Source organism: Pyxicephalus adspersus, chromosome 5 (genome assembly GCF_032062135.1).
Source record: "Pyxicephalus adspersus chromosome 5, UCB_Pads_2.0, whole genome shotgun sequence".
Taxonomy (NCBI): domain Eukaryota; kingdom Metazoa; phylum Chordata; class Amphibia; order Anura; family Pyxicephalidae; genus Pyxicephalus; species Pyxicephalus adspersus.
In genome coordinates, this window is record NC_092862.1 from 141,503,638 (window position 1) to 141,531,602 (window position 27,965).

General features: G+C 38.4%; 1 protein-coding gene across 1 annotated transcript in view; it reads right to left on the reverse strand.

Moving 5' to 3' along the window:
* DGKB (diacylglycerol kinase beta) overlaps positions 1-27,965 on the reverse strand; it is a 293,858-nt gene that overhangs the window by 128,863 nt on the left and 137,030 nt on the right. Inside the window, exons 16-20 of the mRNA XM_072412954.1 lie at positions 27,511-27,584; positions 25,074-25,148; positions 21,113-21,198; positions 19,829-19,918; positions 18,356-18,516 (exon numbers count right to left, since the gene is read on the reverse strand). Coding sequence (XP_072269055.1) covers positions 18,356-18,516; positions 19,829-19,918; positions 21,113-21,198; positions 25,074-25,148; positions 27,511-27,584 — 486 coding nt within the window. The remainder of the gene's footprint in view (positions 1-18,355; positions 18,517-19,828; positions 19,919-21,112; positions 21,199-25,073; positions 25,149-27,510; positions 27,585-27,965) is intronic.

The following is a 27,965-nucleotide window of genomic DNA, read 5'->3' on the forward strand; positions in this document are numbered from 1 at the left end:
TTCTGTTTTATCTGTCTCTTTCAGTCCCCTGCACGGGAGAGCTTCAGACCTGGAGAAAGAAGAGTAACACAAGGAACCAATGAGTTGTGCTGCAGTGCTTATGTGTTAGCAAGGGACATTATGATTGGAGAAGAAAAATGACGAATGAACACAGCCACAGTTTGCAAAAGGTACAAAACCTGCAAGTGTTGCTGAATTGCAGCAGAGAAGAACCAGGTGTAGTACAGATGTATAAGTAAAGAATTGGATAGTCACAAAAGAACTCCCATAAATATATCTCACCCAGGTACAAAATTTAGCTGTTTGCCTGGAGTTCAGCTTTAAATCCATTTAAATAAGAATCTGAATATTTCATCCCATACAGAAATCATCAAAGCTGTGCATGAACGATGAGCTTCATCCAACATTTGTTCTTACAATCATAGCTACATCTGTATAAGCAACAAGTGCGATGTTCCCACATACATTAACCCTAAACTCATTATGCAGTCGATGACGCAAATCAGCAACTTCAGACAATGGCGGAACACATGGAAGGCTTCGGGACGAGAGTGGCATCTTTTGCATTGTGCTTGTACAAAGCCGCAGCATTTGCGATGCTATTGTTTGAAGTTCACCACTTTTTATCTGCAAGTGCGCCAATAAGTAGGGCACCAAGGGGTAGTTTTTTTTCTTGCCACCATGTTTTTCTTCTATTCCTCAAATTCTGCAGCTTGAATTGGACTGTGACACGTGGCGGTACTTACTGAAGAACCAAGAGCTACAGTTGGGAAAACTTTGAATATTTCATTGATGGTGCTCAAGACAACACTTCAAATTCCTTCCTAAGATAACCCCATCAGGCATCTCCTCTCTGTATCACCAGCAACATAAAACATTTCCTTCATATAATATATACATGTATATAAGTTCTACTACCCCCTGCCCTATGGGTTGAAATGCACAACGATAACCCAAAAGCAAAACATGCAAACCATAGATTTGTTCTACCATGCACAGGGACACAAGAACCCCCTTGTCTGAACCATTCAAAGTTAAGTTAGATGGCTCTGGTTTGCCTACACCAAGTATTCTTAGAATGGTTGCTCTCTTGTATCTGCCTATTGGTACAAACTGAAGTGACCAATCAGAACCCAGTCCGATTGTATATTCATATTCTTGCTGATGCTTGTGCATTTTTTTTGTCCAAATTTTCACAACTTTATGTTCTATACTGCATTATGTTGTTATGTTTAAATAATTAAAAAATGTTGCTTACATTATTGCTCTTTCACATATTCTATATGCTGGTATTTGACCATGTAAGTTGGCAAGCACTGGATGGGATGGCCAGGATCTGTTGTTTTTAGGACTTTAGCAGTGCTGAGTAACAGTTGCACCCCTCATTATAGGTGTTCTTATGCACACTTTTACTGTGTAGAAAGACAGAGGGGGGTCTGACCAGGCAATAGAAGGAGTTACCAGGATCCGATGCCTGTTGGACCTGTTGGATTAGGAATGTGAAAATGCTAAGACATAAAAGTCGAAATAAAATTTGGATTTTTTCAGTGAGGACCCCTCCCCTTCCATCTTTACTGCCGCGGCAGTAAAACTGAATAGGAAACCTAGAGCCTATTGGGATATATATGTCACGTAACCCAGGAGGCTTTGTGCATGCCTGAGATTGGGGGCTTTCCTTTAACGCTAAAAAAAAAGTGCTGATCTCACGCCTGCGCAGTGCGAGATTGGTTGATGTAAGAGGAGGAAGAAGGTGGAAAAAGATGGCGGCACCTGCTGGTTCCAATATACCGGAAAAAAGAAGAAATTCTGGATGGTGCAGGACCTACTAGAATCGGATCGCGGACAGATCGAGAGCTCTTTGAAAGTAAAGGTGTCTTTTTTTTTCAATGAAAGTTCCACTATAAACCCAAATAAACTTTGAGTTTAAATCAACTATTTACATTCATTGCAACAAGTGTACAAAATCAGTTCATTTTCTTTAGAAAGTGGAGAAGAAAAGTCTCTTCGGAGACAGCATTCTGCGGAGCAGAACCCTTGATTCCTATTTGGGAGTAATGGTCTTTCTTCAGAGATCTGGTACCCTCCTTGCTGAGCCAGGTCAACAGCCCTCCAATCAGCAGGCAGTATTTCTTTTACTGATTACATAGGGGCTTGGCAGAACTCTGCAGGAAGGCCACTGCTTCCATACAAGGAGCATGGACCCTTCTCTGCAGCATGCTGGCTGAGGGAAGGCTATTATACCCAGACTGTGGCTACTCTCTAAACTGGGAGACTTATCTTTTGATGTACCTGGAGTATCTTTAGCTGATTTAGGCTATGCACACACATTGGATTTACTTCATTTAAAAGATCATTTGCAGGTGAATGAACAGGTGTGATATACACAGTGGCATGAAGAGAAAGGAGGGGAGGATGAGCAAATACCACCCAGCTGTGCTCTCCTCCATATAAGTAAACAGCTATCGCTACAGATTGGCCATTCTTTAATCCGCCAGGACAAATTGATGAATGACATCGGGGGAATGCTGTACATGTCAGATTTTTGCCTGTGATTAGCACAACTGTCTGTTCTCAGCCTGAAATTAAAAATTCGATCTGAACTCTATATGATTTGATCCGCTCTGGTGAATATTTTATACACCTAACCATTATTAGGTGAAAGATCTCTGAACATTGGACTGTTTGCAGACACTTTTCTTCCTATGATCCCATCTTTCCTTCCCCTCTAACCTCAATCCTTTTATATTCCTTTAAATATGGATCATACCTATAAATTGACAGCTGCATATGTTTTCACCCCATCTCCATACCTGGATATACAATCCGTAAGATTCTAGAATGACATTACACTAAAGCGTGTAATTGCAACGAGCAGCCGGAGACATCCAACGCGAAACACTTTTACTTAAGACAAATAGCATGAAAATATTCCTTCAAAAGCATCAGCATCAATTGCGACTAAAAATCCATAACGCTATTCCCTGCACAGCCGTTGCTTCCCAGACAAAGGAAGTTTTTCATTCATGAATTATTTCTTATTAATACACTGTCTATGAAACAGGAAGCGCTTTTTGCGCTGGAGATTTGTGAGCAAACGAGATAGATTATTAAGGACGACTTCAACACGAGCGCAGCTTATTCACTCTGCCGTCTATCTGACAACATTATTTCAGGATCAATCTCTATACCGTCACAGTGGTTAGACTTAAAAGGGAAACTATGGCCATTTAAAGGTGCACATGTGATATTGATCAGTTTAATGTAAATATTCTTATCATATGGGATAAAGCACAACTCTTTTTGAAGCTGAATTCCTGGCATACATATATATGAGGTCCGTCTATGAAATAATTAGCCTATGTTTCTATCTCTTATACAAAGCAGTGAGATGATTCCGATCTCTTGCCATGAATGTGAATTATTAAACTTCTCCAAACATGCAGGACAAACACCGGCACTCTCTGCGTTTAGTTTGTTGTCAGTCACCGTTTAATGGTGTTGTGTTTCCCCTCATGTGCTGAAATAATGGGAAATATAAAAGTTGAGCAACACGTTAATTTGATATTTTTAGTAAAACTTCACACCATAGCAAAAAGAGAGCCGCAAGGAAATTCAGTATTCAGTAACATTATTCAGTAACTTGAGGTGGACCAGAACTTTCATCATAAAGTCATCACTTCGTGCCGAAACCCGGATCTTCAAGTATGATCCTGAAACAAAACCACAGTCACTGGAAACACCTTCATCACCAAGAAACAAAAAAGTCAAAATTCACAGCCATGCTCATCGTGTTTTGTGACATGAAGGCGTCATTTTGGTAGAATGGGTTCCAGAAGGTACAACAGTGACCCAACATTATTATAAGGAAGTTCTGACAAAGCTGAGAAAGGAAAAAATTGGGAAAAAATAAAATTTGATTTCATGGCGAATTGGGCCGTTCTCACTTACCGAACACGTACGCGAGAACGGCCTGTGTAAATTCGGTTGTCGAGATCGAATTTTTTGGGACCTGCAAGACCAATCAGGGGAGCGGAGCTGACAGCTCTTTCAGCTCTGTAGTATGTGTTCTTGGATAGAGATTCTGCAGCTGCTGTACTCCTCCTGTAATGATTTCCTCGATCTTCCGATGGGTCCATGAAATCAGTTTATCGAAATTTCGCGGACCCATCTGAAGTTTGAGGAAATTTTCGCCAGAATGTCAGAGGCATTCTCGCTCATCCCTAATCCTCCATATTCACCAGATTTGGCACCTTGGGACATTTTTCTTTTTCCTAAATTGAAATTGGTGAATAAAGGAACGCGCTTTGTGTCAATTGATGCAGGAAAGAAAAAAACATCAGAAACTGATCTGCTCCACACCTTCCACCAATAGGAAACAAGATGACATTGGTGCTTCATTGTGAATGAAGAGAAAATTGGAGGGGAGAAGCATTAGAACTGTCATATCAATAAATAAAAGTCAGTTATTAAATCAGTCTCATTATTTAATAGACAGATCTTGTACATATCAGCAGTGGCAAATATAGCCAACAATAGGCTCTGGTGCAAATCTGGCTTTGGACCCCCCAGTGCCAGTAACCCCAGGCATTGCACACCATCCCGCATTTTATGTTTAAAAGACAGCATTGGAGGATGCAAGGCTCTCATACTCCCTGGCAGCACATCTCATATTGAGTGATCTCAGTGAGTTGGGCTGAGATACAACATGTGGAGAAATAGAGGCGAGACAGGGCTGCTGTGGGGCCCCTGTTGGCTGACAAGGGTCCAGGGCCCTTGTGCAGCTGCACACTTTGTTTGTCGAAAGACTGTTCGTATCGAGCTAGAATCATCTGACATGTGTACATAGCCTTACACATTTCAGCCACAGCCTTGTATGGGAAGGGAGGGAGACCTGATTTATCTCTGCTGCAGTTAGGTAACACTTACAGGTCTTGTCCCTCCTCCAACATGTGATTGGGAAATGAATGGGGACTAATGATCCCATGCCTCTGTCACTTGCTGCACATAAGCTTTGCACCACACCTAATTGTCTTCTTGTATTGTTTCTCCTCCGCCTGAGTTTGGCTGTACAAAGCAATAGACTGATAGGACGGAGGCACATTTAGATACTTCCTGTAATTGATTATAATAATTTTAAGGAAAACCTGTATAATTAGGCTATTTCTAATAGAGACAAGGACACAGAGCACAAGGGTTTCTTTCTACAGCATGCTGGCAGGAGACAGTTTTTGTTATTTGAGTTGTGGCTACTTATTAAAATAATAAAAATATAATAAAATATTTAAAAAAAACCCTGTAAAACATGTTTGATGTACCTGTAAGTTCTCAGCTTTAAACTTTTGCAATAGCGGAATAAGAAGGGTAAGCTCTATGAGGCAGGGTCCTCTCCTCCTGTGTCACTCTCTGTATTCGTCTGTTATTTGTAACCCTATTTAATGTACAATGCTGCATAATATGTTGGCGCTATATAAATCCTTAATAATAAGAATAATAATAATGACTTCATAAAGAGAATCCCCATTAGTGGTATTGATAAAGTCAAAAGAAAAAAACAAAAACATGTAAAAAAAAGAATTCATTTAATTTTATAAAAACAAAAAAAGGGAAAAAGAAAAGAAAATTAAAGCACCCGTCCTTCACCCTTCCAATTCTTGTGCATGTTGATGCAAAAAAAAACTACACGTCTATCTATGTTATCTAACATCTATGTTAATATCCTCCCTGGTAATATGAGGATTTTTTAATGCAAAAGCGGTGCATTTAAAAATCCTCATTATTTGAAATTTTCCCGCTAGGTCCCGCCTACCTGCGGGTCCAACCCTTTAGCATGACACTTCTTCAGCCGGCATCTGCTTCCCTTGGCCTTACGTCCCCAACGTTCACAAACCGGAGATACAAATGTCAGCCGGGCATCGCCAGATTGCACAGATGCTCGGCGTGCATTGACAGGGAAAGAAGGTGCCGGACATCGCTGGAGAACACTGCGGGCACCACTGGAAGACGCCTTTGGAACGCGTGCACAAGGTAGGATTTTTAACCATCCTGAAAATTCCACTCCAAGTGTGGCTCGGGGTTATCGCTTTTGGTATGGAAAATCCACCCTGAGCCACACTCAGGAATACCGCCAGGAAGGATATTGGTTGCACAACACATATATATTGCTGCACATACCTGAGTGGGAAGAATATTCTGGGGTCAGTATTTATGGATAACATTAAACTGATGAGCTGTAAAGGTTTTTAAAGCATTCCCCAGTGACAATTTTAGGTATCATATTTTGTTGCCGTTTGATGCAATTTGCTAGTATTGACCTATTTGGTATTTGTGCCTTCAAATAAATTTATATCATTTTAAAATGGTATTGTGTTCATGTCTATTACTACTAGGTGAATATTTTTTATCTTTTTATATTCATTTTTATACTTTTTATAAAACATATGTGTTTGATAAGCCATTATGTGATATAAAAAATTGCAATTACTTTTATTTGATTTTGTATCCTTTGCACTTGAGAAATTATATATTGTTTTTGTATTTCTAAAAGAAGCTTGTATGCAAAAATTCAAAAAAATAAAAATTAAATTGGCAGTAAGAGGGTTAAAGAGATTTATTTTAAGTTACTGATGATATAAAATATGAATAAAGCTGCACAATCCTTTTAAGCTAGTTTCGGAAAGCAACCCACAACTCGGCGAGAACTTTTGCAGATAGACCATTGTTACATTTATGACTAGTATAGTGAAAGTGATGTCATGGCCCCTTCCAATGAGGACCAGCTGGTGTGACACGCCGCCTTTGAGAAGATAATGAAGTCCCACAGCTGCCAGCTCAATCAGCTGGATTTTTAGATCCACAGTGAATGAGCGATACCTACTCTCTCCTCCGCAGAATCCATTCTAATGAGGACTAGCTGTCTTAAAACCAGCAACTATACAGTTCAGAGAACAGCATAAACAATTAAAAAATAAAGACATGGAAACATCTGTGGGATGTATTGAAACATCGCACGTTCGAGATGAATACATATTTCATAAAATAATAAATAGTTCGCTCTACAATTTGCAGCAAAATGAAATATAAGCAAAAGCAATCTTAAAACCAAGAAAAGGAAAATGGATTATTGTGTTAATGGGATTTTCTAAGTTATATTTCCATTTATTTAATTGGTTCATAAATGAAACATTGAAGTTGCATGTCATACAGCATGGAGTTTTACGTGTTGTTAATCACAGTTCCTAAACCTCCCAAAATCATCACCTTCTAGTGCTCATAGGCAGGAACATCTTCCATTCACCCATTCTACACTCTAGAAGTGCTTGGGTTGGGGTGTGTTGGGTAGGGATTTGGGTCATTTATATTGTTATTATTTTATATTATTTCTTTAGTAATTTGCATGTTTTGTTTGTAGGAGAGAAATGGATTGCTTTCAATAATGGAAGCTCAGCATCACATGAGAGAGGCACGTAGCCGTAAGAATTAGGCGCAGTGCCTACATGACCGGGTGCTGGGGCCTAGCCCAGAGCTTTTAAGGGGTTAAGAAAAAGGTAGTGTTGCTAGAGGGGGCTGGGCTAGTGTACAAAGTGGGAGAGGAGGAGATTAGGAATGGGAGATGTTAAAAGGGGCTGGATGATAGTGAGAGGCCCTCTTTTGGACAGAAAAAGTTTCCCGCCCACCCTCCCTCTTATGTTTAGGTAGAGTTGAGAGGTGGGTTCGTTTTAGAGGTTGGGGTCTTGGAAGGCAGGGATTCAGTGTATTGAAAAGGGGTGGATTTTGGCAGGGGGGATCCCCTTTGGTGGGGTCTCCCCTTTATGGTGAACGGATGATTAGGGCTCCTGAAGGCAGTGCTGGGCAGCTAGGGGCCAAGGTGGAGATGTTGGAAGGGTTCAATTCTTGTTGGGTGGGATTTTGCCTTCTGAGACCTGCAGCTTGGTTGTTTGGGTGTATAATTGGGAGTTTGATAACATTATGGATACTGTTGTAATGGTTATGTATTATTAAAAGGGGAATTAGGTTGTTCATTAAGCTATATTCAATGTAATATGTTAACATTATATAATCCCGTTTAATAATAATTATATAATAATAATGGAGTGTTATGTTAATTTATGTTAATGTATGCTTATCAAAGTGTAAAATGTAATTTATTTTGGCATTTATTTATTTGGATATTTGTTTGGTAATTATTTGGAAAGTTAAACTTTATTTATTGGTGTTTTAAATAAACGGCTGCTTGCCAGCCAATTTAAATCCAAGATTTTGTGTTGGGGTATTTAATTGGTGGGAGTGGCTGGTATGCAGGGGGAGTTTGGTAGTAGAAGGGAGTTATGACAATGGTGTTTATAAGGGATGGGCTAGAAGGTCCGAGCTACCCGCGTCATGGGTGTTACACAGGGTGATCTCTATGTATATGCTGCCTACCTAAAAAATCCCAATCCCCTAGACCACTTCTGTCCATCAAGGCTTTTTAAAGCAGACCTCTCACCAAATGTTTTTCTTTATATATAAAAGTGTAGATAGCCCTTTTACACAAAGCAAAAATGTGCCAAAAAAAAAAGAATTGGAAGCTCATCCCCTTCTGTCCTTATTGCCGCGGCAGTAAAGACTGAATGGGAAGCTCAGAGCCTCCTGAAATATGTGACATAGGGCTGCTACTTCTGCATTCACATTGAGATCGGCACTTTTATTTACATTTACAGGAGGAAATCTAACCCAATCTCGTGTCTGCACAGTATGAGATCGGTGACATAGGCCATAAGGCGAAGGAAGAAGACAGTGCCTATTGGTTCCTCTGGACAAAGAAAGAATCCAGGACAGGAAGGAGAACAATTGAAGCCATGGGCTCTACAGAAGTTAGGCATCATTTTTCTTTTTTAATTAAAGTTCTGCTTTAATATCTGAACAACTTTTCCCAAAATTTGGCCCATTACTTGCAACAGGGCTGAGGGTTCTTGGGAGGAGTAATAAGGTAATGTGCTGTCATATTTTCAGGGAGCTACCTGCGGCACCATTTCCGCCTGTATTGCAGAGAGAAACATAAAGATCCAGTAATGATAATAATGATCAAATTTTAGATCTAAAATAATAGAAATAGAAACATTTCTATACCATAATGTTAAGTGTAACCAAAGGTTCCTATATTCCTCTTTTATTTGGTTCCCACACACTCCCCCTTCCAGACTCTGCAGATCACAGTGGGAGGGTTCAGTGTTGTCGATCAGGAAAGCAGTGGGCAGGACTGGGTGTGGTCAGGTGCTGGTTGACAAGGTGCAGGATAACCATTCCCCCCATCACATCTGTGCAGACAGGTGCATTGCATTGCAAACAGGTGGAGCCTGCACAAAACCCAGGAGCAGTGCATTAGTTCACTGGCATGACCAACAGGAGTTTAAAATAGTTTAAAATTTTGCAGAGGAAGTTATAGAACACTATAGGTTACAGCTTTTTTTAAATAAATGTGATGGAACATGAACTTCATCCCTACTGATGGAGCATTGAAGTGGAGGTGATCAAAGATGGCAGGGTGGGGGGGCCTTTTTCTTCCTAGAAATGTAACTTTATTCTGACAGCATTGCAAAATTAGGAAAGCAAGTCATCTGGACCTTCTATCCCAAACATCAGATAACATGAAATGAAGCAATAAGGACCAAAGTTTAACTTCAGAAAGAAAGACACAGCAGACGTTTACTTGGCTCCTAGCAGTCCTGAATCTTTATTTTCCTATGGTGACCTTCTCTCCGACACGCTAATGTCTTTTACTTGATGTTGCAAAATTAGCCATGGCTGCAGACTAATGCAGGAGCCTGTGATTCTGCGTACCATTAAATGGCGTTCGGTAGACAGTTTGTTTCTTATTTCGCCCGTATTTACATTATAGCACCAGTTTGATCTTTAAATGATTAAAGGGAGAATTGCAACTTTTGTTTTATCGATTTCATGAAAAGACAAGGCAACAGCTCAAATGGACAATGAGGACATGTCAGGGTATTGTATATCTAAATATAACTCAAGTGTACCCTCCCCCTCTAAATAATTGCTGTATATGATGGAACTTGGAAAAGCACCATCATGTTTTTTTTTTAAAGAGGACCTGTATAGTACAAAGTGACTAAGGGACCTTATCATGATGCTCTTATGGACAGTGTTTTTTTTGTCAAATGCCCTAGGGGTTGATAGATGCTCCTGGGGTGATGACCTCACTAGTAAGGTGCAAAACTTGCAGTCAATTTGGTCATTTCACTCTGTGGTGGCACTTGCTGCAGCAATTCCTTACTGGCAAATGTCAGTCAATCAAGTTGACTGATAGAAAGGCCAAAATGATCACTTTCCAGTTTAGTGCCCTCCAGAATACAGATTGTGCAAGCTTCTTTGACCATCGGCTCTAAAACAAACAGGGTTGAGCCCACCTGCTATGTTATTACATTCTGTCTTTCTTTTCTACAGAATACCACAGTAATGACATAGGCTGTAAGAGAAGAAAGAAATAGCCTGGAGCTGAGGGATGGAAAAGACTGTAAGGAAAAGCTAGCATGTCGGGGGCTTGGGGAGCCAGCACAGAAGGGCTTAATGAGGGGTGGAGAAGATACAAAAAAGGTCGGGGCAGTGGTTGGTTAGGGATGGAAAATGGGCTGGAGGGGTTACAAAAGAGTAAGGAGGGGAGGTCATTTGGCAGAGAAGATCAAAAGGAAAGTTTACCTGCCTGCCCTTCTTTCTTCTTGGGTTTAGGTTGATTTGGGTTCAGGGGTGGTGGTTAAAGGTCCCTGAGAGCCGTGTTTTATGGGGTTGTCTTGTATAGAGGTTGGGTATCCATCAGAAGTTCTGGTCTCCAAAAAGATTAAGATTGCAAGAGGTGTGGTCTTCAAGGTGCATAGTTATGGCTAGGGGCTCCATATAACTAATATCATTTGCAAGGTGGTGTGGTGCAGCTGGGAACTGTTGGGCTGAGGTGGTAGCAAACCCCAAGGTTGTTATTGGTAAGGGGATTAATGTGTTCAAGGACCTGTGACTTGGTGGACTGGTACATTATCATTTTTGTTACAACTTAGGTTTTGAAAGATTGTTTTATATGCTTTATGTTAATATTTACAATTGTTTTTGTTAATAAACAGTCGCTTGGACCATTAAACCCACATAAGTTGTTTGAGTCGTTTATTGCATGCGCATACCCCTGTGCAAGGATTCATGCATTATTGTATGTGCTGTACACATGCATGCCCACAACTCCCTTCCTCCAACTGTAGAGCTTAATTCTGAAATGGTGAGTATTGGCCATGGGCTTCTGCATAAGTGTCGTTAGACTTAATGCAGAGGACGTGAGAGGTCATGTCCTACCGGGTCAGTGTAATTACGGAGTGAAGTGGACAGGCAGATGATTAGATTTTGCTGCCTGTTGGAATATGTAGCTATATTTAGACAACTGCTAACAGACAAAGTTTGTCCTTGAGCCTGGAACTTTAAAGTTGAACCCCAACTTGCAAATGTAAAGGCTCAGCTTAAGGTTCTGTCCTGGTGTCAAAGGAGAATGCTGCAGACAGGTGCCACATCATTACAAGGAGATTTAGAGTCATTTAGAACAAAAACAGTTAGAAAAAAAAAGCTTGTATACAGTTGTTTTAAAGGGTGAAGGATGCTCGTGTCAGGGGGTGTAGGGTATCAATCTTGGAGTTGGTCTTCATATACAAGCCAACAATGGCAGCCAACGTTTTTTCTGGTTCTCCTTTAGATAAGAATGTGTTTTGGTGAGTGAAAATTTTCACTTAATACTTTTGCTTTCATATTTTTATTAATATATCAAAGTGATGGACACATTGATCAAATGAAAGTAACACTGCACCTTTAAGCACATATAAGGTCTTTGTTGGTAGGGAAGAGAACACAGATCATTATCTGGTAGATAATTGCACTTTTATTCCCATGTGTCCCAGTTTCCCATTGAACAGCCTCATCGTTTATATTGATTATTGCCCTACAATTTACATTCCTCTTGTATGCTCATTAATAAACAGATGAACTATAAGTTACGTTAAATATTTCATAGTACATTTTTAAGGTTTAGTTCCTGCAAAAACATTTTTAAATGCAAAAGAATAAGTGTCTATGGAGGCATGGTTTCCAAAATCAACCTAGGTGAGGTGATTTTTTTTCTCCCTATTATAAAACTAAACCATACTAAAAATCTAAATGTATCCTAATAGCATTATATATAAAAAAAAACATACGCCATGGTGCAGGTTTCAAACTTTTAGAGCTGTTGTAGCGCTACGGGAAAACCTTGGGCATCACCGCTGTCAGTATTGGGCATCTGTGTAGTTTCTGCTGGGCCTTTTCTCTAGATATTGAAATACCGAAATACCAGTGGACCAGCAAAAGGACAATACACATTTTGTGAACTGCTAACCCTAGGCTCATACCTACTGTGCACTGCCAAGCTATAAGTGCGGTTTGCCGATTTTAATTATCCAGGAAAAATGTTCTGAAGGTATTAATATTACCCCTGTTTAGAAAGCCTATGGCCTGGAACAATCTTGCCATTCATACAGCAGAAGTAGCTAAACACTCCAAAAATTGGAAGGATCAACAGGTTTAAAGCAAGAATATAAAGTGGAAGAACAGATATATTGTCTGGTGGCCTACCAGGGGGTGATGAGAAGTTCCTGGCTTTGCCCCCTTCCAGATGAAATAGAAAAATGAGTGTGGGGGCATATGACAGCCTAATATCTTAGTATGTAACTGTACAAATATCTTAAAAAAACATAGCCCAGATACTTGACATCTCAGGGGAGCGTGTTGGGTTTGTTATCACCACTATCCTAGACATGTGCAAGCTTTCAGGGAAGTGGGTGCTGAAATGTTTAAACAGTGATCATAAGAAGGAACGAGTTGAAGCATCCAAAGCTGTTTTGGCCCATTTTAATTTTTTGGCTAGGTTAGTGACTGGGGATGAAACCTGGCTCACATCTATGATCCTGAAACCAAGGAACAGTCAAAGGTATGGCCCCACAGCGGGTTCCCGCAGCCGAAGAAGTTCTGAACCCATAAATCAGCCAAAAAAGTCATGGTGTCCGTTTTCTGGGACAAAGACGGTATTCTGTTGGTGGACCACCTACCTCAGGGCTCTAGTATCACCGGACAGTATTATGCTAACCTCCTGTACCAGCCGAAGGAGGCAATTAGGATGAAACTCCGTGGAAAGTTGACCAAAGGGATCATTTTTTTGCAGGACAATGCACCTGCGCACACGTCCAACGTTGTTCCTGCCAAATTGAACACCCTGGGTTTCCAATTGGTCCACCATCCCCCCTACTCACCTAACCTGGTCCCTTCAGACTATTATCTGTTCCCGAATCTGAAGAAACACCTGAAGGGGCGACTTTTTGAGGACATTTCTGACGTCAAAGATGCTGCTGAGAGCTGGTTTGCAGCCCAACCAAAGGACTTTTATTTGAACGGTCTAGAAAAGCTGCAACTACGCTGTACCAAGTGTAACAGTCTCAGGGGGGATATATAGAATAAATGTGTTATTTCATAACTCTGGCTCTCTTATTTCTGGGCAAAGCCAGGAACTTCTCAGCACCCCCTCACATAAGATTTAGAGTAAAACTCATAGGGCTAAACACATCATCCTTGTCTGTTCTGTCTGATCTGTATCAGCAACTTATCTTGAAGTTTTCTCATTGCAAAGAATAGGCTTTTATCTCATGATTGGAACTCCACTCCACCACAATCCCTTCAATACATAAATCTGCCATATTGTGATTCATTGAAAGGTGCTTGTAATGTGTAAGAGGACCTTACATTTCTAATCAGTATCATTTTTAGGGTTACATTGAGCTGTTACAATAGGTTAAGATAAGCTTTTGACATTCCAAGGTAAACTATCATCTTGCTTGGGTTATATCACTTAGAGAATGTTGGGATAATTTACTTTTCAAAGAATACCCAATCACAAGCAAAAGTTTGGGGATTGTTTGTATGGCCAAAGTCAGCAGAGTTTCGTCTCATTCACTAAAGCTGCGTACACACCTGCAATTTTTCTCGTTGGAAAGGATCTTTCACGATCCTTTCCAACGAGAAAAGACTGCACGATGCATGAACGATGCTGTACATACAGCACCGTTCATGCTCTATGGAGAGGGGAGGGGGAGAGCGATGGAGCGGCACCCTGCTGCGCGCTCTCCCCTTCCCTTTCATTAGGATCGGTCGTCGTCCATCGTCCATGGATCCGCCAGGATGGTCGTCGGACGATGGACGACGACCGACTGTACACACGGCAGATTTTCGCCCGATAATTGGCCGATACCGATTATCGGGCGAGAAAAATTTGCCGTGTGTACGCAGCTTAAGTGAAGTGAAAAATCTCTTGCAAGCGGGTAGCTGACTTTACTATGTGAACAGCTAATATTCACTCAGTAAATTAACCTGAAAATATCTCCAGCCATTTGAGATCACTGTCAGCAAGAGCTTCAACATCTCAGCAGAAACATTTATTTTCAGCAATTAAAACACCTAAAAAATAAAGCTTATTTTCTTTTTCACTGATGTACTTTGATGTTTAATGCATGTGGCGCTGAAGGGGTTAATGAACCGGTCGGTAATTCACCAGTGTTCGGTGAGGGCAGAAACTGGTAGACAGAGAAGGGAATGACATACATGCTAACAGAAATGCTATTAATGATTTTCTATTAATCTTTAATAATGCTGAGTGATTAAGTCACTCTCTACATTTTATTATCCTACATTCCAACTCCGGCTGAATGGACCTGCTCCCTTATCCGCGCCATATTTCATGGCGAACAAATGTGAAACTTACATTTTCTCATTTATATTAGATATGATAATAATTATACAAGATTACAGTACATTTCCTTCAATGTGCTTTTTCTTCTTCAGTACTCATCATGCCAACTTCGTCTTATAATTCTTTTTATTTTTAAATGACTGAGGATCATATTAGGACTATAGAAGTGTGGGTATCACTCTACAGCAAGCTCACATATTCTTTCGGTGAACTGTTCCACGTGTATCAGAATACCCTGACACCTGGAAGTTCAAAATTAGCATTGCTCCAACATTCCACTATGTTGATCAAGGGTTGTTTGGTCAAATAAAGGCAGGCGTTCCGCTTCAGGAATGCAGTAACCACCTTTGCATGCAGCCTTTGTACGAGTCTTCAAACAGCAACTAAAACTATTGGTAACCATACTGCAATCTGCCATAGCCACGTGCAAAAATGGTTCCAAAATGTTCCCATTCATTAAATGATCCCTACACAATTGGCTTCCATTCAGTCCCGTCCATCTTCTTCCTTCATCTACCAGATCTGCCCACATCACCTGATCTCGCACTGCACAGGGGTAAGATCAGGTGACGTTTCCTGCTGTGTGGGGCAGGCAAAAGCTTCCTCTGCGCATGTCCGTTAAAAAAAATAATACTTACCTTTACTTTTAAAGAGCCCTCCAGCTCTCTGCAATCTGGTTCCAGATGGTCCCGCTTGGTCCTGGATTTTTTCTTCTTTTTGATGCAGAGGGTTCTTCTTTCATTACCTGATCTTGTACAGAGCATGTGTAAGATCGACACTTTTTTCTTTAGATTCCAGGATTGCCCATTCTGTGCATGGCCACAATCAAGCATGCTCAGAAGGAACAGCTTAAAGCTTCCCAGAATACGTAACATATGTTACTGCCATGGCAATAAAGACAGACGGGGAGGGTGTTCGCCATCTTTATAAAAAAGCTTTAGGCCTGTGGGAGAACGCCGGCTCTCTGTGGGTCTGCAATGACCTTAATACTTCCATTATATTATATTAAACCCTTTGCACCCCATCAAAAAGTGTGTACTTAATTTTTAAGGTCAATGGGCTAAAAAAAGTTCCTTGGTTTGCTCAGCAGAGTGAAAAAGTTACATTGTCCCTATTTAATGTACTGCGCTACGTAATATGTTGGCGCTATATGAAGCCTGTTTATTATTATTATTAATAATAATAATAATAATATTAATAACTTTCTGCACACTAATGGTTGTGCAGCAAAAAGTTGGCCGCTTCTCATTCTGCCATTCCATTCCAGCAGACCCTGCAGCAGAGATTGATGATAACCCAGGAAGATTTTTTTCTTACTTTAGTGCAGTTGGGATGATTACGGAATCAGGTTAGCTGTTACCTGATTGATTTTCGCAGCTGCTAAGAGTTACTTTTGAAGTGCAATGGAAGAAATTTTGCTGAACCTCGTTGAATATTTGAAACGAAGATAAGCTAAGGTGAAAATTACTGCTTTAACAAACCAGCCCACGCATTGGGCTTTACTAATCCAAATATTTATTTCCTTTTGGATTTCTGACCTTGTAAAAAGGGCCACACAACAATATAACCACGGAATAAAATAATTTCAAAATGATTCCAAAAAAATCAAAGCAATACTTGTACTTGTAGGCCAATCTACATTTCTGTATTTAAAGAGAGCCGTACATCTACTTAAGCATGAAAAAAGTGTACCCTGCCCTATTTTACAATTGGCTGTTAGCATAGAAATATGTCCCTACTTTCTGGTAATAAGATTTGAACAAAGGGAAGTCTTTTCAATATTTCCTCACTACAGTTTTTTTTTTTTTTTTGCACAAAATGTTAAGTAAGCTTTTAAATCCAGGTTGTAATCTGCATAGCGAGACAAAATACAAAAATGTGAAGATAAAAATATTTTTCGGTATATAATTGGCATTTATCCTATGTCTATTAAGATGAAATATCACAATGATGTGAGCTAGGGAATTGGGTCATGGGCTTTGTATCCTCTTTGAAAAAACATTCTCTAGTGCAAATGAGACCTCGGGGTCTCATTTTGCATTTGACACTTTAATATGTTATAAAGGAGGTATTAATATCACCCGTGCTTTTGGCAACATGCAAGCGGTACATAGGTTGGCGGAGACATTTTTTTTTAACAGAACAGGTAAGAAAGATTACAACTCTCTAAATGGAATAAGGAATTTTGAAACAAGGCTGATTAATTTGTTTCATAATTAAAATAATTTGGCTGCTTTAAGTTCTCTGTAAAAACAGCAAAACAGGAATAGGTTATTGGTTAAGGTGTGACTTCAGGATTGATTGCCATAGGAAAATCATAAAGGAAAAGTAATTTTTTTAAACTTTTTAACAATGTAACTATTTGTTTAAAGTCCAAATAAGGAACTATTTTGAGTGTTTCCTGTTCGTTCGAGGAACCAGAATTACAGCTAGGATTGTACAGGACCAGTTGGGGAAGGATAATGTAATCTTCCACGAACCAACTAATATATTAAATAATTAAGGAAACACTACCCTCATTTTGTTGGGCTCGCAGTCTCCAATAGTTACTTGCAAATATTGTAAATTTGGTGCTAGCCCAACAGAGTTCCCTATGAGCCCATTACTGTACACATTGGCCAGCAGATGCCTGCTATATACTATTAGAGTTTACTTCGGATTCTGGATTTTTTGATTTCGTAACTCAGTTCAGCTCAACAGATGTTGAAAGTTAAGTTTAGATGAGTGACTCTTTGACATTGAGGCCTCTGTGGTTCACTGCTACCAACCAGTCCTCAAATGTCCTAATGGCGATTATCAGTGAAATGAATTGGAACCTTTGAAATGTCTTTTTGTACAGGTGTTTGGTTGCAATGTATTATCTTAGGTGCTTCAAGCAGCACCCCAGAGCAGTCTGACACTCAAACCACTTCAATAGACTTCCAACGTCTTCAGCAAATGCTCACAAACACATGTCAAAACCTCTGTTGAATTCTTCTGGGGGGACTGGTTGAAAATGGCAGCTAAGAAGTGGATAACTGAATGGTTGACCAATGGCTGTCTAAACTTAGCCATGGATTTAGAGTTACTAAAGTGATTTTGGGTAAAAACATTTTCAAACTTGCAAGTTAGGAAAAAAATGCAGTTTATCTAGAAAATTTGCAAGAACTTATATTTACATATACGTACCTACACAGGAGCTTTTTTTCAGCAGTGCATTGCATACAGTGCCTCCACTTGATGCTAACATAGTACAGTTTTGCTCTAATATGTAATATATAATATACAAATTCCTGTTGAACTAAACAATGCAATTTAGCCTCTTGCAGAATATTCACTAAAATCACTAAAACAATGTAATTATCTTTTGTAAACTTCCACGTCCCCTGAATCTAATATAGAGAAAGTCACGTTTGTAGTCCAGTTTAGGGCAACCAAGAAAACAATCATGGTTCCCTCCATAGACACAGTAGGTGAAAATAAAGGAAAGGAGCCTGGAAAAAGGAAGCCACCCCAACTAAGAACTGATAAAATGTTTTGCATTTTTGTGCTTGGGTTAAGATGCAAAGAAAAAAGTCTTACCACTCCAATAGAAAAGTAATTGTTAATGATGGAATAAGGCACTGGGTCTCCTTTTTCATCTTTGTCATTTGGGATTACTTCAATCTTCCATCGATCCAGCAGAACCACTGTCCCGTTCTCTATGTCTTTAAGAGACTTCAGAAGGTTCTCACCCTCGTAACCTGTAGATTGAAAGTGTGAGCATTGGTGTTACGTTGGGAATCCGAAATGTCAGTTTACTCAATAAGCAAATTTAATATTGAAAAGGAAAAAGCTGAAATTTGTAGGATATGGAAGAAAAGCTCCATAGACAGTCTCAGTGATGTAAATATAGATAAGAAAGATCTACATTTCATCCCTAACTTTGATAATTCATTTTCAGAACCACCAACACTACCAGGAAGTGTTGAAGACACTGGAGGTTACCAGATCTCTCTACTGATGAATGTGGACCCTTGAACCTTTGCTTTCTTGCTGAGCTGATAAATCAGTGGCCTGAGAGTAATAGGCAGCTATGTCTGTTTGAATCGGGGAAGCATGTTTGTTGACCTTGCCAGCAGACAGGGCAGGCATGGAGCTTTGGCCTCTAGTCCATAGTCATGTCAATAACTGTCTTATAGAGGAGCTCACCATCTAATGTCCCTACCACAATCCTAAGTCAATAAAGCTACATTCAAGCTGACCATAAGGTTGTGGTGTGTCTTTTGGCTTCCTCATGCCATTGAACAACTGCCTTGGGTGAGACACTACGAGTCACATCTCCCCATGGCAGCCCTTTGGAAAAGGAGTGTCAAATGTCCAGGTTCCGGTTGTTTAAGAACCAGTGCTCCAGTGCAAGTGACCAAGAAGCTGGAAAGGTGCCAAAGAGTCATGCTCGATCCCGAGGCAGATCTGAACTTGACTTACATAGTCAAATTTTTCCAAGGCCAATTTGGGGGAAGCCAAATAATCTCCTAGTATGTTTTTGAATGGAAACCAAATGCATGGAGGAAACATATATTGTCCAGAGGCTGGTGCACCTCCACTTGCATCTGACCTCCAGGTTGTGAGCAGACCCATAATATTCTCATTTACAATCAAGGAATATTAGTTCTGCATTGTATGTGATTGTTATGTTGACACTGGAGGACAGAGTGGCTTTTGGAGTAAGCTGCAGAAGGTCAGTCGCATGAAGAAGGAGCCCACAAAAGTAGGGGAAAACAAGTAACATAGCTCTTTACATCCAATTAGACCTAAATAGGCACTTAACCCAAACAGGCTGGGGGTAAACCCACTGCAGGGAAAGTTTAATTTGTTATTTCTGGATTTAGGCTTTGACCTCATAGTTGAAGTTCAACTTAACCTAAAAATGTTCATATATGTTCCAAAGTATTTAAAGAACTGATAAAAATCTCTTGACTCTTTGGCAAAGATGTTTAACAATAATTGTATTTTATTATGCTAACACTGACCATGCATCATATCAAATAAGTGATAAAAAGAAAAATCTTTTACCTCCTCCCCACCTCAAGCATCTTGCCAAATCATTGCCGGTACCAAGAGGTAGGATCGCCACTGGGGGTTGCTTTTCCAAATTGGCTTTATCTGTTTAACAAAGGAAACAAAAAATGTATCATATTTTAACTTTTTTTTATATTTTTAAACCCTTTATACACTTTTATAAGGGTCTGAGCGATTCTGAAATTTCTACTATGAGCCTGTTTATTCATTTCCCAAGATAGTTACAGTTCAGTTCCCAGTTCAGTTTTATCAGTTCCCAGGATATTACAAAGTATTATATAGGTTTTTTTCTGGGGACAAAGCAAAAAAAAAAAATTTTTTGTGCATAAATGATGAAAAATCTACAAAAAAAAGTCAATTTACTGTAATTAAAAAGGAATACATTTTTTAACCAGTTCTAATTAACTTAACACTAAAAGGTTATGTTGCAAATATATTTCCGAACTAAAGAAGGCTTTTTTCCAATTTGCAAATTTTTTTATATCTGAATCTGGAGAAATGAAACAAACAAATGTAAAAAAATTATTGATGGTAAAAAATAGAATTAAAAAACAGCTTTAAAATAAAAGCTAAGAGCAGAAGGATTAAATAGCTAATTAGGGCTGATTAGTGTTAACCAAAGGTTAATAAGAGATTAAATAGAAAAATATTTTATTTTTTAAAAACAACACAAATACCAATAATATTCATTAATTTAAAATAGGATCCCACACAAGAAAGATATTTTGTTCAACAAATGATGATAGATTTTTTTTTTTAAAGGAGCAAAAAGTCAGCCCTGGAATTATTACACTTTACATTTTCAGATATGCTGTGTTTTCTATCAAAATCTGACAATGGTAATCCAATCATTGAGGTGCTAACTAAATGGACAACCGACCCTGAGGACCACATAAGGGGGTAGGACTGAGCACCTCTGGGGTGAAACTAAAACACAATTCTGAAAAAAATCTTGTCCATTAAGCTATATGAAACCTAGCTGTGTCTTTGTTTAGCAAATATAAACTACATCCCCTCTCATATAGTAGTTGCTAATATCAGTTTGGAATTATAAGACCTCCAGCAGTCCATGGCCTTGCCCTGTGGTGTATTCCCACCTGGGGATATTCACATATTTTGCTTAATCCACCTCAACAGGACATTTTAGTTTAAAGGAGCAATATATTAACTATAAGACATCATTTATTGCCATGCCATGCACCACAAAGAGTAAACCCAGCTGTCCTTACAATACCTACATTTTTGCCATAGAAGATATCACACAGAATTTTCTCCTACCTATACAATCAAGAATCCAACCAACTGTTCCATCACCACCGCAAGCAAGAACCCTGAAGTCCGGAACATCACGAAAGAAGTTCAGCCTAAAGGACAAAAAATATCACAGGTCAACATGTTATTTTCTTTAGATATATCTCTATGTGGGCTTTGTGGTATTTTTGATGCAGTCTGTGTTCAGTTTTTCTCTAGCACGTCCAGTTTTTGTGATGCAGTTAATTATATATTGTGTGAAATTCGTTATAATGAGCCTTAACATATTACAACATTTAACAACAGTTTTCTTTTTTAAGGTTAGAGACCGCACTTACTGGGATTGATTTCATGTCATAATGCCTAGAAATTGCCTTAATGATCCAGACCGTTTATGTTACGTGTGTGGTTCAGTGGCCAAATTACCACAGAACTTAAGAAGATATACAAATTATATTTCGGCTGTCCACTTGGTGGCCAGAATAAATCTTGGGCTCCACATGTTATCTGTACCAGATGTTCCAACGGACTGCGTGACTGGGTAAATTGGCGTAAAGCAGCAATGCCATTTGCAATTCCGATGGTGTGGAGAGAACTGCGGGACCATCTTATCGACTGCTATTTTTCTGCATCAACAGAAGTGGATTCTCAGGTAAAACAAAGCACAAAACTGTATACCCCAGCCTCGATTCTGGAATAAGGCCTGTTCCCCATGATGAGTCATTGCCAGTTCCGGTACCGCCACATGATGAACTTGCTTCTGTAGAAGGTGATGAGAAATGCAGTTGCAGCGAGTTATAACACCAAATCATCTGATCCCGACTACTTGGCCAATGAAGATTCAGAACCAGAGACCTTTACACAAGCAAAGCTGAATGATCTTGTTCGTGATCTAAATCTTTCCAAAGTCAAATCAGAACTTCTTGCTTCAAGGCTTAAAACAGACGCACTTGCTTGCAAAGAGTGTAACTGTAACTCACTACAGAAAACAAAATCATAGTTTGACAAAGTTCTTCACTAGTGATGGCTCATTGTGCTACTGTCATGATATAAATGAACTCTTTAACAGTTTGTCACAAGAGCATGTTCCATCTGAATGGCGTATTTTCATTCATTCCTCTAAAAGAAGCTTGAAAGCAGTCTTACTTCATAATGGTAATTCCAAATCAAGTTTACCAATTCCTATGACACTATGAAGTTACTACTTGAAACAATCCAGTATAAAACACACTGATGGAACATCTGTGGGGACCTAAAAGTCATTAAAAGTCATATAACTGTGGGACAGCCAATCTACGGGAGACAATTATGGCAAGAGTGATTGGCTACCAAGAGATACCTATAAGCCCGGAACAAGCAGTGTCAAGTTTCTCCCTCTGGTTGATTCACATAAAATATTTCTGCCACCTCTCCATATCAAGTTAGGCTTGATGAATAACCATAGGTAAATCAAACTCCATGAGGTTTCAGTACCTTGTTGAGAAGTTTCCAAGCATAAGCATTGCAAATATGAAGGAAGGGATATTTATAGGGCCACAGATCAAGTCTGTTTTGCAGGATAATGTTTTCAAACAATCTCTCAGCAGCTGAGCTAGAAGCTTGGGATGCATTCAAGTGGCTGAGTGAAAATTTCCTGGGCAACCCTAAGTCTCCTGCATACAAGGAAGGAGTTCAGAATCTGCTTGATTCATACCAGAAAATGGGTTGTTACATGTAAATAAAATTACATTTCTTGCACTTACATCTGGAATTTGCCCCAGAAAATCTTGGTATGGTGGGTGACGAACAAGGAGAACATTTTCACCAGGACACTTAGTTAATGGAGCACCACTACCAAGGTTTCTGGAATGAAAGTATGATGGCTGGCTACTGCTGGATCTTGTACCGCGGCAATCCAGACAAAGAGTAGACAAGAAAATCATACTCTGAAGAAACAATGGTACCTGACTGACACTGTTCAGTAGATCTATACGACAGTGTGCCTTATTTTACTTCACACTGAAAATGTATTACCATTCACTTTAATGGTGCTTACATTTTAGTACAAAATACATGCACGTACAATGGTAACTATAATAGTGCTCATAACTCAGGGACTGTACGTGTTAGGGAAAAACTGAAAACAGATATGAATTCTTTAAAAAAAGATGATTTAGGAACGTTTGCTATGGTTTCTGATAATTATCAAATTAATTTTTTTGTTGACACTGGAGGTTCGGCATTAGGAAGTTGAAAAGCGAAATTGTTAACACTTTTTGTGTATTTGTAACATGCGTATGTCCAATAGAGCTAAAAAATCTGAAGACTACCAAAAAAAATGTAAGGCCCAGTGTCAGCCGGAGATCATGGGTCTTACAGCAGGACAATGACCCAAAGCATTTTTCAAAAAGCACCCAGAAATAGTTTAGGACAAAGTGCTGGAGGGGCCAGCAATGAGTCCAGATCTAAATCCCATAGAGCACCTGTGGAGAGATCTAAAACAGTTGGGAGAAGGAACCCTTCAAATCTAAGAGTCCTGGAGCAGCTGGCAAAGGAAGAGTGGTCCAAAATTCCAGTAGAGAGATGTAAAAGACTCACTGATTGTTACAGAGAGCCATTAACATCAGTTATTTCTTCCAAAGGCTGTGCTACCAAGTACTGAGTAATAATTTTGTCCAGGTCATTTTTGACATTTTGTGTGGAATATCTCAGATTTATTTCTCAGATTTTTTTGGCCTGATTTATTAAAGCTCTCCAAGGCTGGAGTGGATACACTTTCATCAGTGTAGCTGGGTGATCCTGCAAACCTGGAATGGATTTCTTCAAAGTCATTTGCTATTTCCAAGCAAATGTTTTGAATCCTGGACCAGATCCATTCCAGCTTCACTGATGAAAATGTATCCTCTGCAGCCTTGGATAGCTTTTATAAATCAGGCCCACTGTGTTCTTCCAAAGCCAACAAAAGAAATAAACATTACAATACCAAAGCATTTGTAATTGCACACAAGGGTGATAATATTTTTGGCCATGACTATATATCACAAATTGAACACATTAGAATTGAACTATTTTAACTATGTTGATTGTTTTTACTGTATTAAAGTAGGGTAGGGGGTTAGTAAGGTGGAGCATGGAGCTCAAAACATGGAGCTGGATGCAACAGTGAGGAGCTTGAACTGCCATAAATCCTCATTCCCTTCCAGCTTAGCTAGGAGATTGGCTATTCCCAGACATGATTAAATTATTATTAATATTATTATTATTAATAATAATAATAATAATAATAAACAGTATTAATATAGCACTAACATGGTATGCAGCGCTATTCATTAAATAGGGGTAGCAAATGACAGGCAGTTACAGACAAAGAAGAAGTAGCAGAGCTACCAAAGGAGCTTACAATCTTACAACAGGTGAAGGAAGTAGCACACAATAGGATGGGGGAATGGAATAATGGGTGAGTAGTAAATTGTGCACCAAAGTCAATTCTTCAAAATATAACAAGAAAACACTCAGGAATCTCCTCATATCATTACCGTGCTCTGCAAAGCTGGGAACACAGAGATCTCACCAACAGTCCCCAATAGATACAATAAGTTAAGTTCTGGATCTATTGACCTTTTAGGCTTTTTATTCTCTAACCATGAAATCTAATGGTTTACTAACACCTAAAGGTCTACTTTAGTCATTTAGGATCCAAAAACTCAATCTTTAAATACATACTCTAAACTGTAGAAAACAGAAAACTACCATTCCTTTATTAAATATTCAATTATGTCATTCATAAATGTTTGAAATCAGCTCCTGGATAAATTGCCCCATCAGGGCGGATATTCACGAGAAAATAGATAAAATTATAATAACTCAGTTTCACAAAGTGCATGTTAAATTAGATTGCATATTTAAACCATTCATTTTAGCAGGAAAACAAAAAAAAACAGTTTTTACAACATTTCAAAATGGATAAAGTAAATACGTATAAAAATATTTGCTAAGCAAAGAATCTTACCCTGGCATTGGTCCAATCCCAGCAAGACTATAAACTTGTCTTGGATTTAAAAGGTACTGAAATTTCCTATGTATCCTGCAGATGAAAAATAATGAAAAGAAAAAGTGACAAGTAGTTTATGGAATGACAAAAAACAAAACCTATTGTCATTTTATAGCATAATAAAGATAGAATACTCACCCTGCCTATATTTGTTAATCTCTGTTATTATTGAAATTTTTTTTTCTCAACCCCTGATAAATAATTCATTAATGTGATGGAAATTGTAAGAGTGAAAAATGCTTTTCATAATCACATAGTAAAATAAAACTGAGTGTTCCCTGTTGATCACATTCCCAATTCATATATTAAATAATGTTTTTTTGTATTTTTTTTTAAATTAGGTATATTGATAATAATTGTGGAAAGGCAAACAATGTGTTTGAGCACTTAAATCAGTCACATATTAGTAAATTATGCCGAGCAGAAAAGAAAAAAAAAATTGTTCCATTGAAAATACAAACACTATATTCTTTAATATTGTTATTATAAATTGTTTATTCTTCTCAATAATTGCTTAATTTTTCTTTAGGTTTCGGATTATTCATCAAAAAAGATGGGAAATGGAAAAGTGTGAGATAGAGATGTTGGGAAATGGATATAAAAGGGGAATGTCCATGTTTTTGACAAGTAATGCTTCTTGTAAGATTTTCCACATTTATTAAATTTTTTCGCTGGCTGAATCTGCCCATGTGTACACATAGTTACATAGTTAGTAAGGTTGAAAAAAGTCCATTAGGTTCAACCAATAGGGAAATAAACATACTAGAAACCAGCATATCACAGATAAAAGAATATAGGCTCAGTTGATCCAGAGAAAGGTAAAAAAAACCTTATGAATCCTGGTTCAATTTGATCCAACAGGGAAATAAAATTCTTTCCTACTGGGTCAGCAGTCTCTGTTATCTTTACCTTAAATCCTTAATCCCCAGTTATATTCTGTGCTTCTATAAAGCATCCAACTTTTTTTTAAAGCAATCTATAATAGTTGTTGAAACTACTTCCTGAGGGAGCCAATTCCACATTTTCACAGACCTTACAGTGAAGAATCCCTTCCTTATCCGGAGCTTAAACTTCTTTTCCTCCAGACGCAAAGAGCGCCCCCTTGTGCTTTGTAATATTCTCAAAGTGAATAATTGGGAAGAGAGTTCGCTATATGGACCATTTATATATTTATATAAACATCTTCGCAGGCTGTTGTCTTAAGGAAAATAGTAGTAGGGTAAGGTCAATAGTATTATTATTATTATTTTTGTTTTTATATAATATTAATATATTAATAATAATATTAATACAATATAAAATTATACATTTTTAAAGAATGTTTTATAATTATTTTTCACACTCTTTATCCAATATTTTTGCGAGCCAAATTTGCCCATGTGTTCACCCACATCTCAGCACGTTGTTGGCATTAGGTCAATGTTAATTTTTTTGTTAAATATTAATATTATAAATGCAATGATCATTAAGTTTATACAAAGAAAATTATTTTTCAAACTCTGACTATTATTTATTCTAGCATTTTGTCATTAGGCGCGATTTTTTAAAGCTCTCCAAGACTGGAACAGATAGACTATCATGGGAGAACCTGGGTGATCCGTCAAATCTTGAATAAATCCAGCCCAGGATTGAAAACATTTGGCAAGAAATAACAAAAGACTTTTAAGAAATCAAGTCCAGGTTTCCTGGACCTCCCATGACAGTCTGTCTCCTCCAGTCTTGGAGAGCTTTACATGAGGCCCACTGATCTCTTAAGAGGTGTGGATTGAGGGGAGAAGGACCCATACATAACTACTGAGGTCATACATAACTACTGACTACTAAGGCTTTATTGTTAAATGTATTTTTTTCCTGTGGAAAATACAGTTTTTCTAATAATTTAATAATTATTGTTGTAAACTGAACATAGGCAAACAAAAAAACAAACTGGGGGCTTTTTATAAAGGTTTTCACCCCAGCTTCACCCATTGTCTACTCAAAATTTACACATTTTCACATTGGATTTAATGAGCAAATGTGTGAATCAACTTTTACTCATGAGTCATACATTTTTCTAATTAGAAAAATGTTCAGTATGTTGTAAATGTTATAAATAGATCCCACAGTTTTTTTATATATTTTTGTATTGTTTATTGTATTCCTTTTTTTTTCCTTGTTTTGTTTTTGTTTTAGTCCACCCGTGTGCTCTGCAGGAACAATATTTACTTACTGCATCTGTAAATTCAAAAACTGCTCAGTATTTCAGAGATTACAAAGTATTGAATATCATACCCATGATAATGATCAATGATAAACTAACATTTACATTTTATGGAATTTTGTTACAATGTAGACGTGTTTAAATATGAAACAAAACAAAAGTAAAAATTATTTCTTTGCATGATATAAAACATACCTTTCACCTTGTTTCCCTCCGCTTTTTGGATTTACAAAAACTAATAATGGGTGAGTTCCTGGAACTGGAGTAATCTGTAAAATAAAGAAAACATCGAAGATTAGAGTTGCATAGACAAAGTTTTTGTGGGTTTATTTGTGTCCATTGGGGTTTTTCGTTATTATTATCTTTAGAATAGAATGTAAACAGATAACGAAACCAGTTGCAATCAGTTACAATTGTATGTTTTTGTGTGACAAGTTTGACTCTTTGGGCCTTTTTTATTAAAGCTCTCTAAAGCTGCGTACACACGTCCAATTTTTATCGTTGGAAATGAACGACCGATTGGCCAAAAATCGTTTGTAAAAAAAGTAACCAACGATGCCGACGAACGAGGATAGCCGTTGGAAATGAACGACCGGACCGGCGGATCGGATTGGACGACGATCGTTGACCATCTATCGTGTGTACGGTCG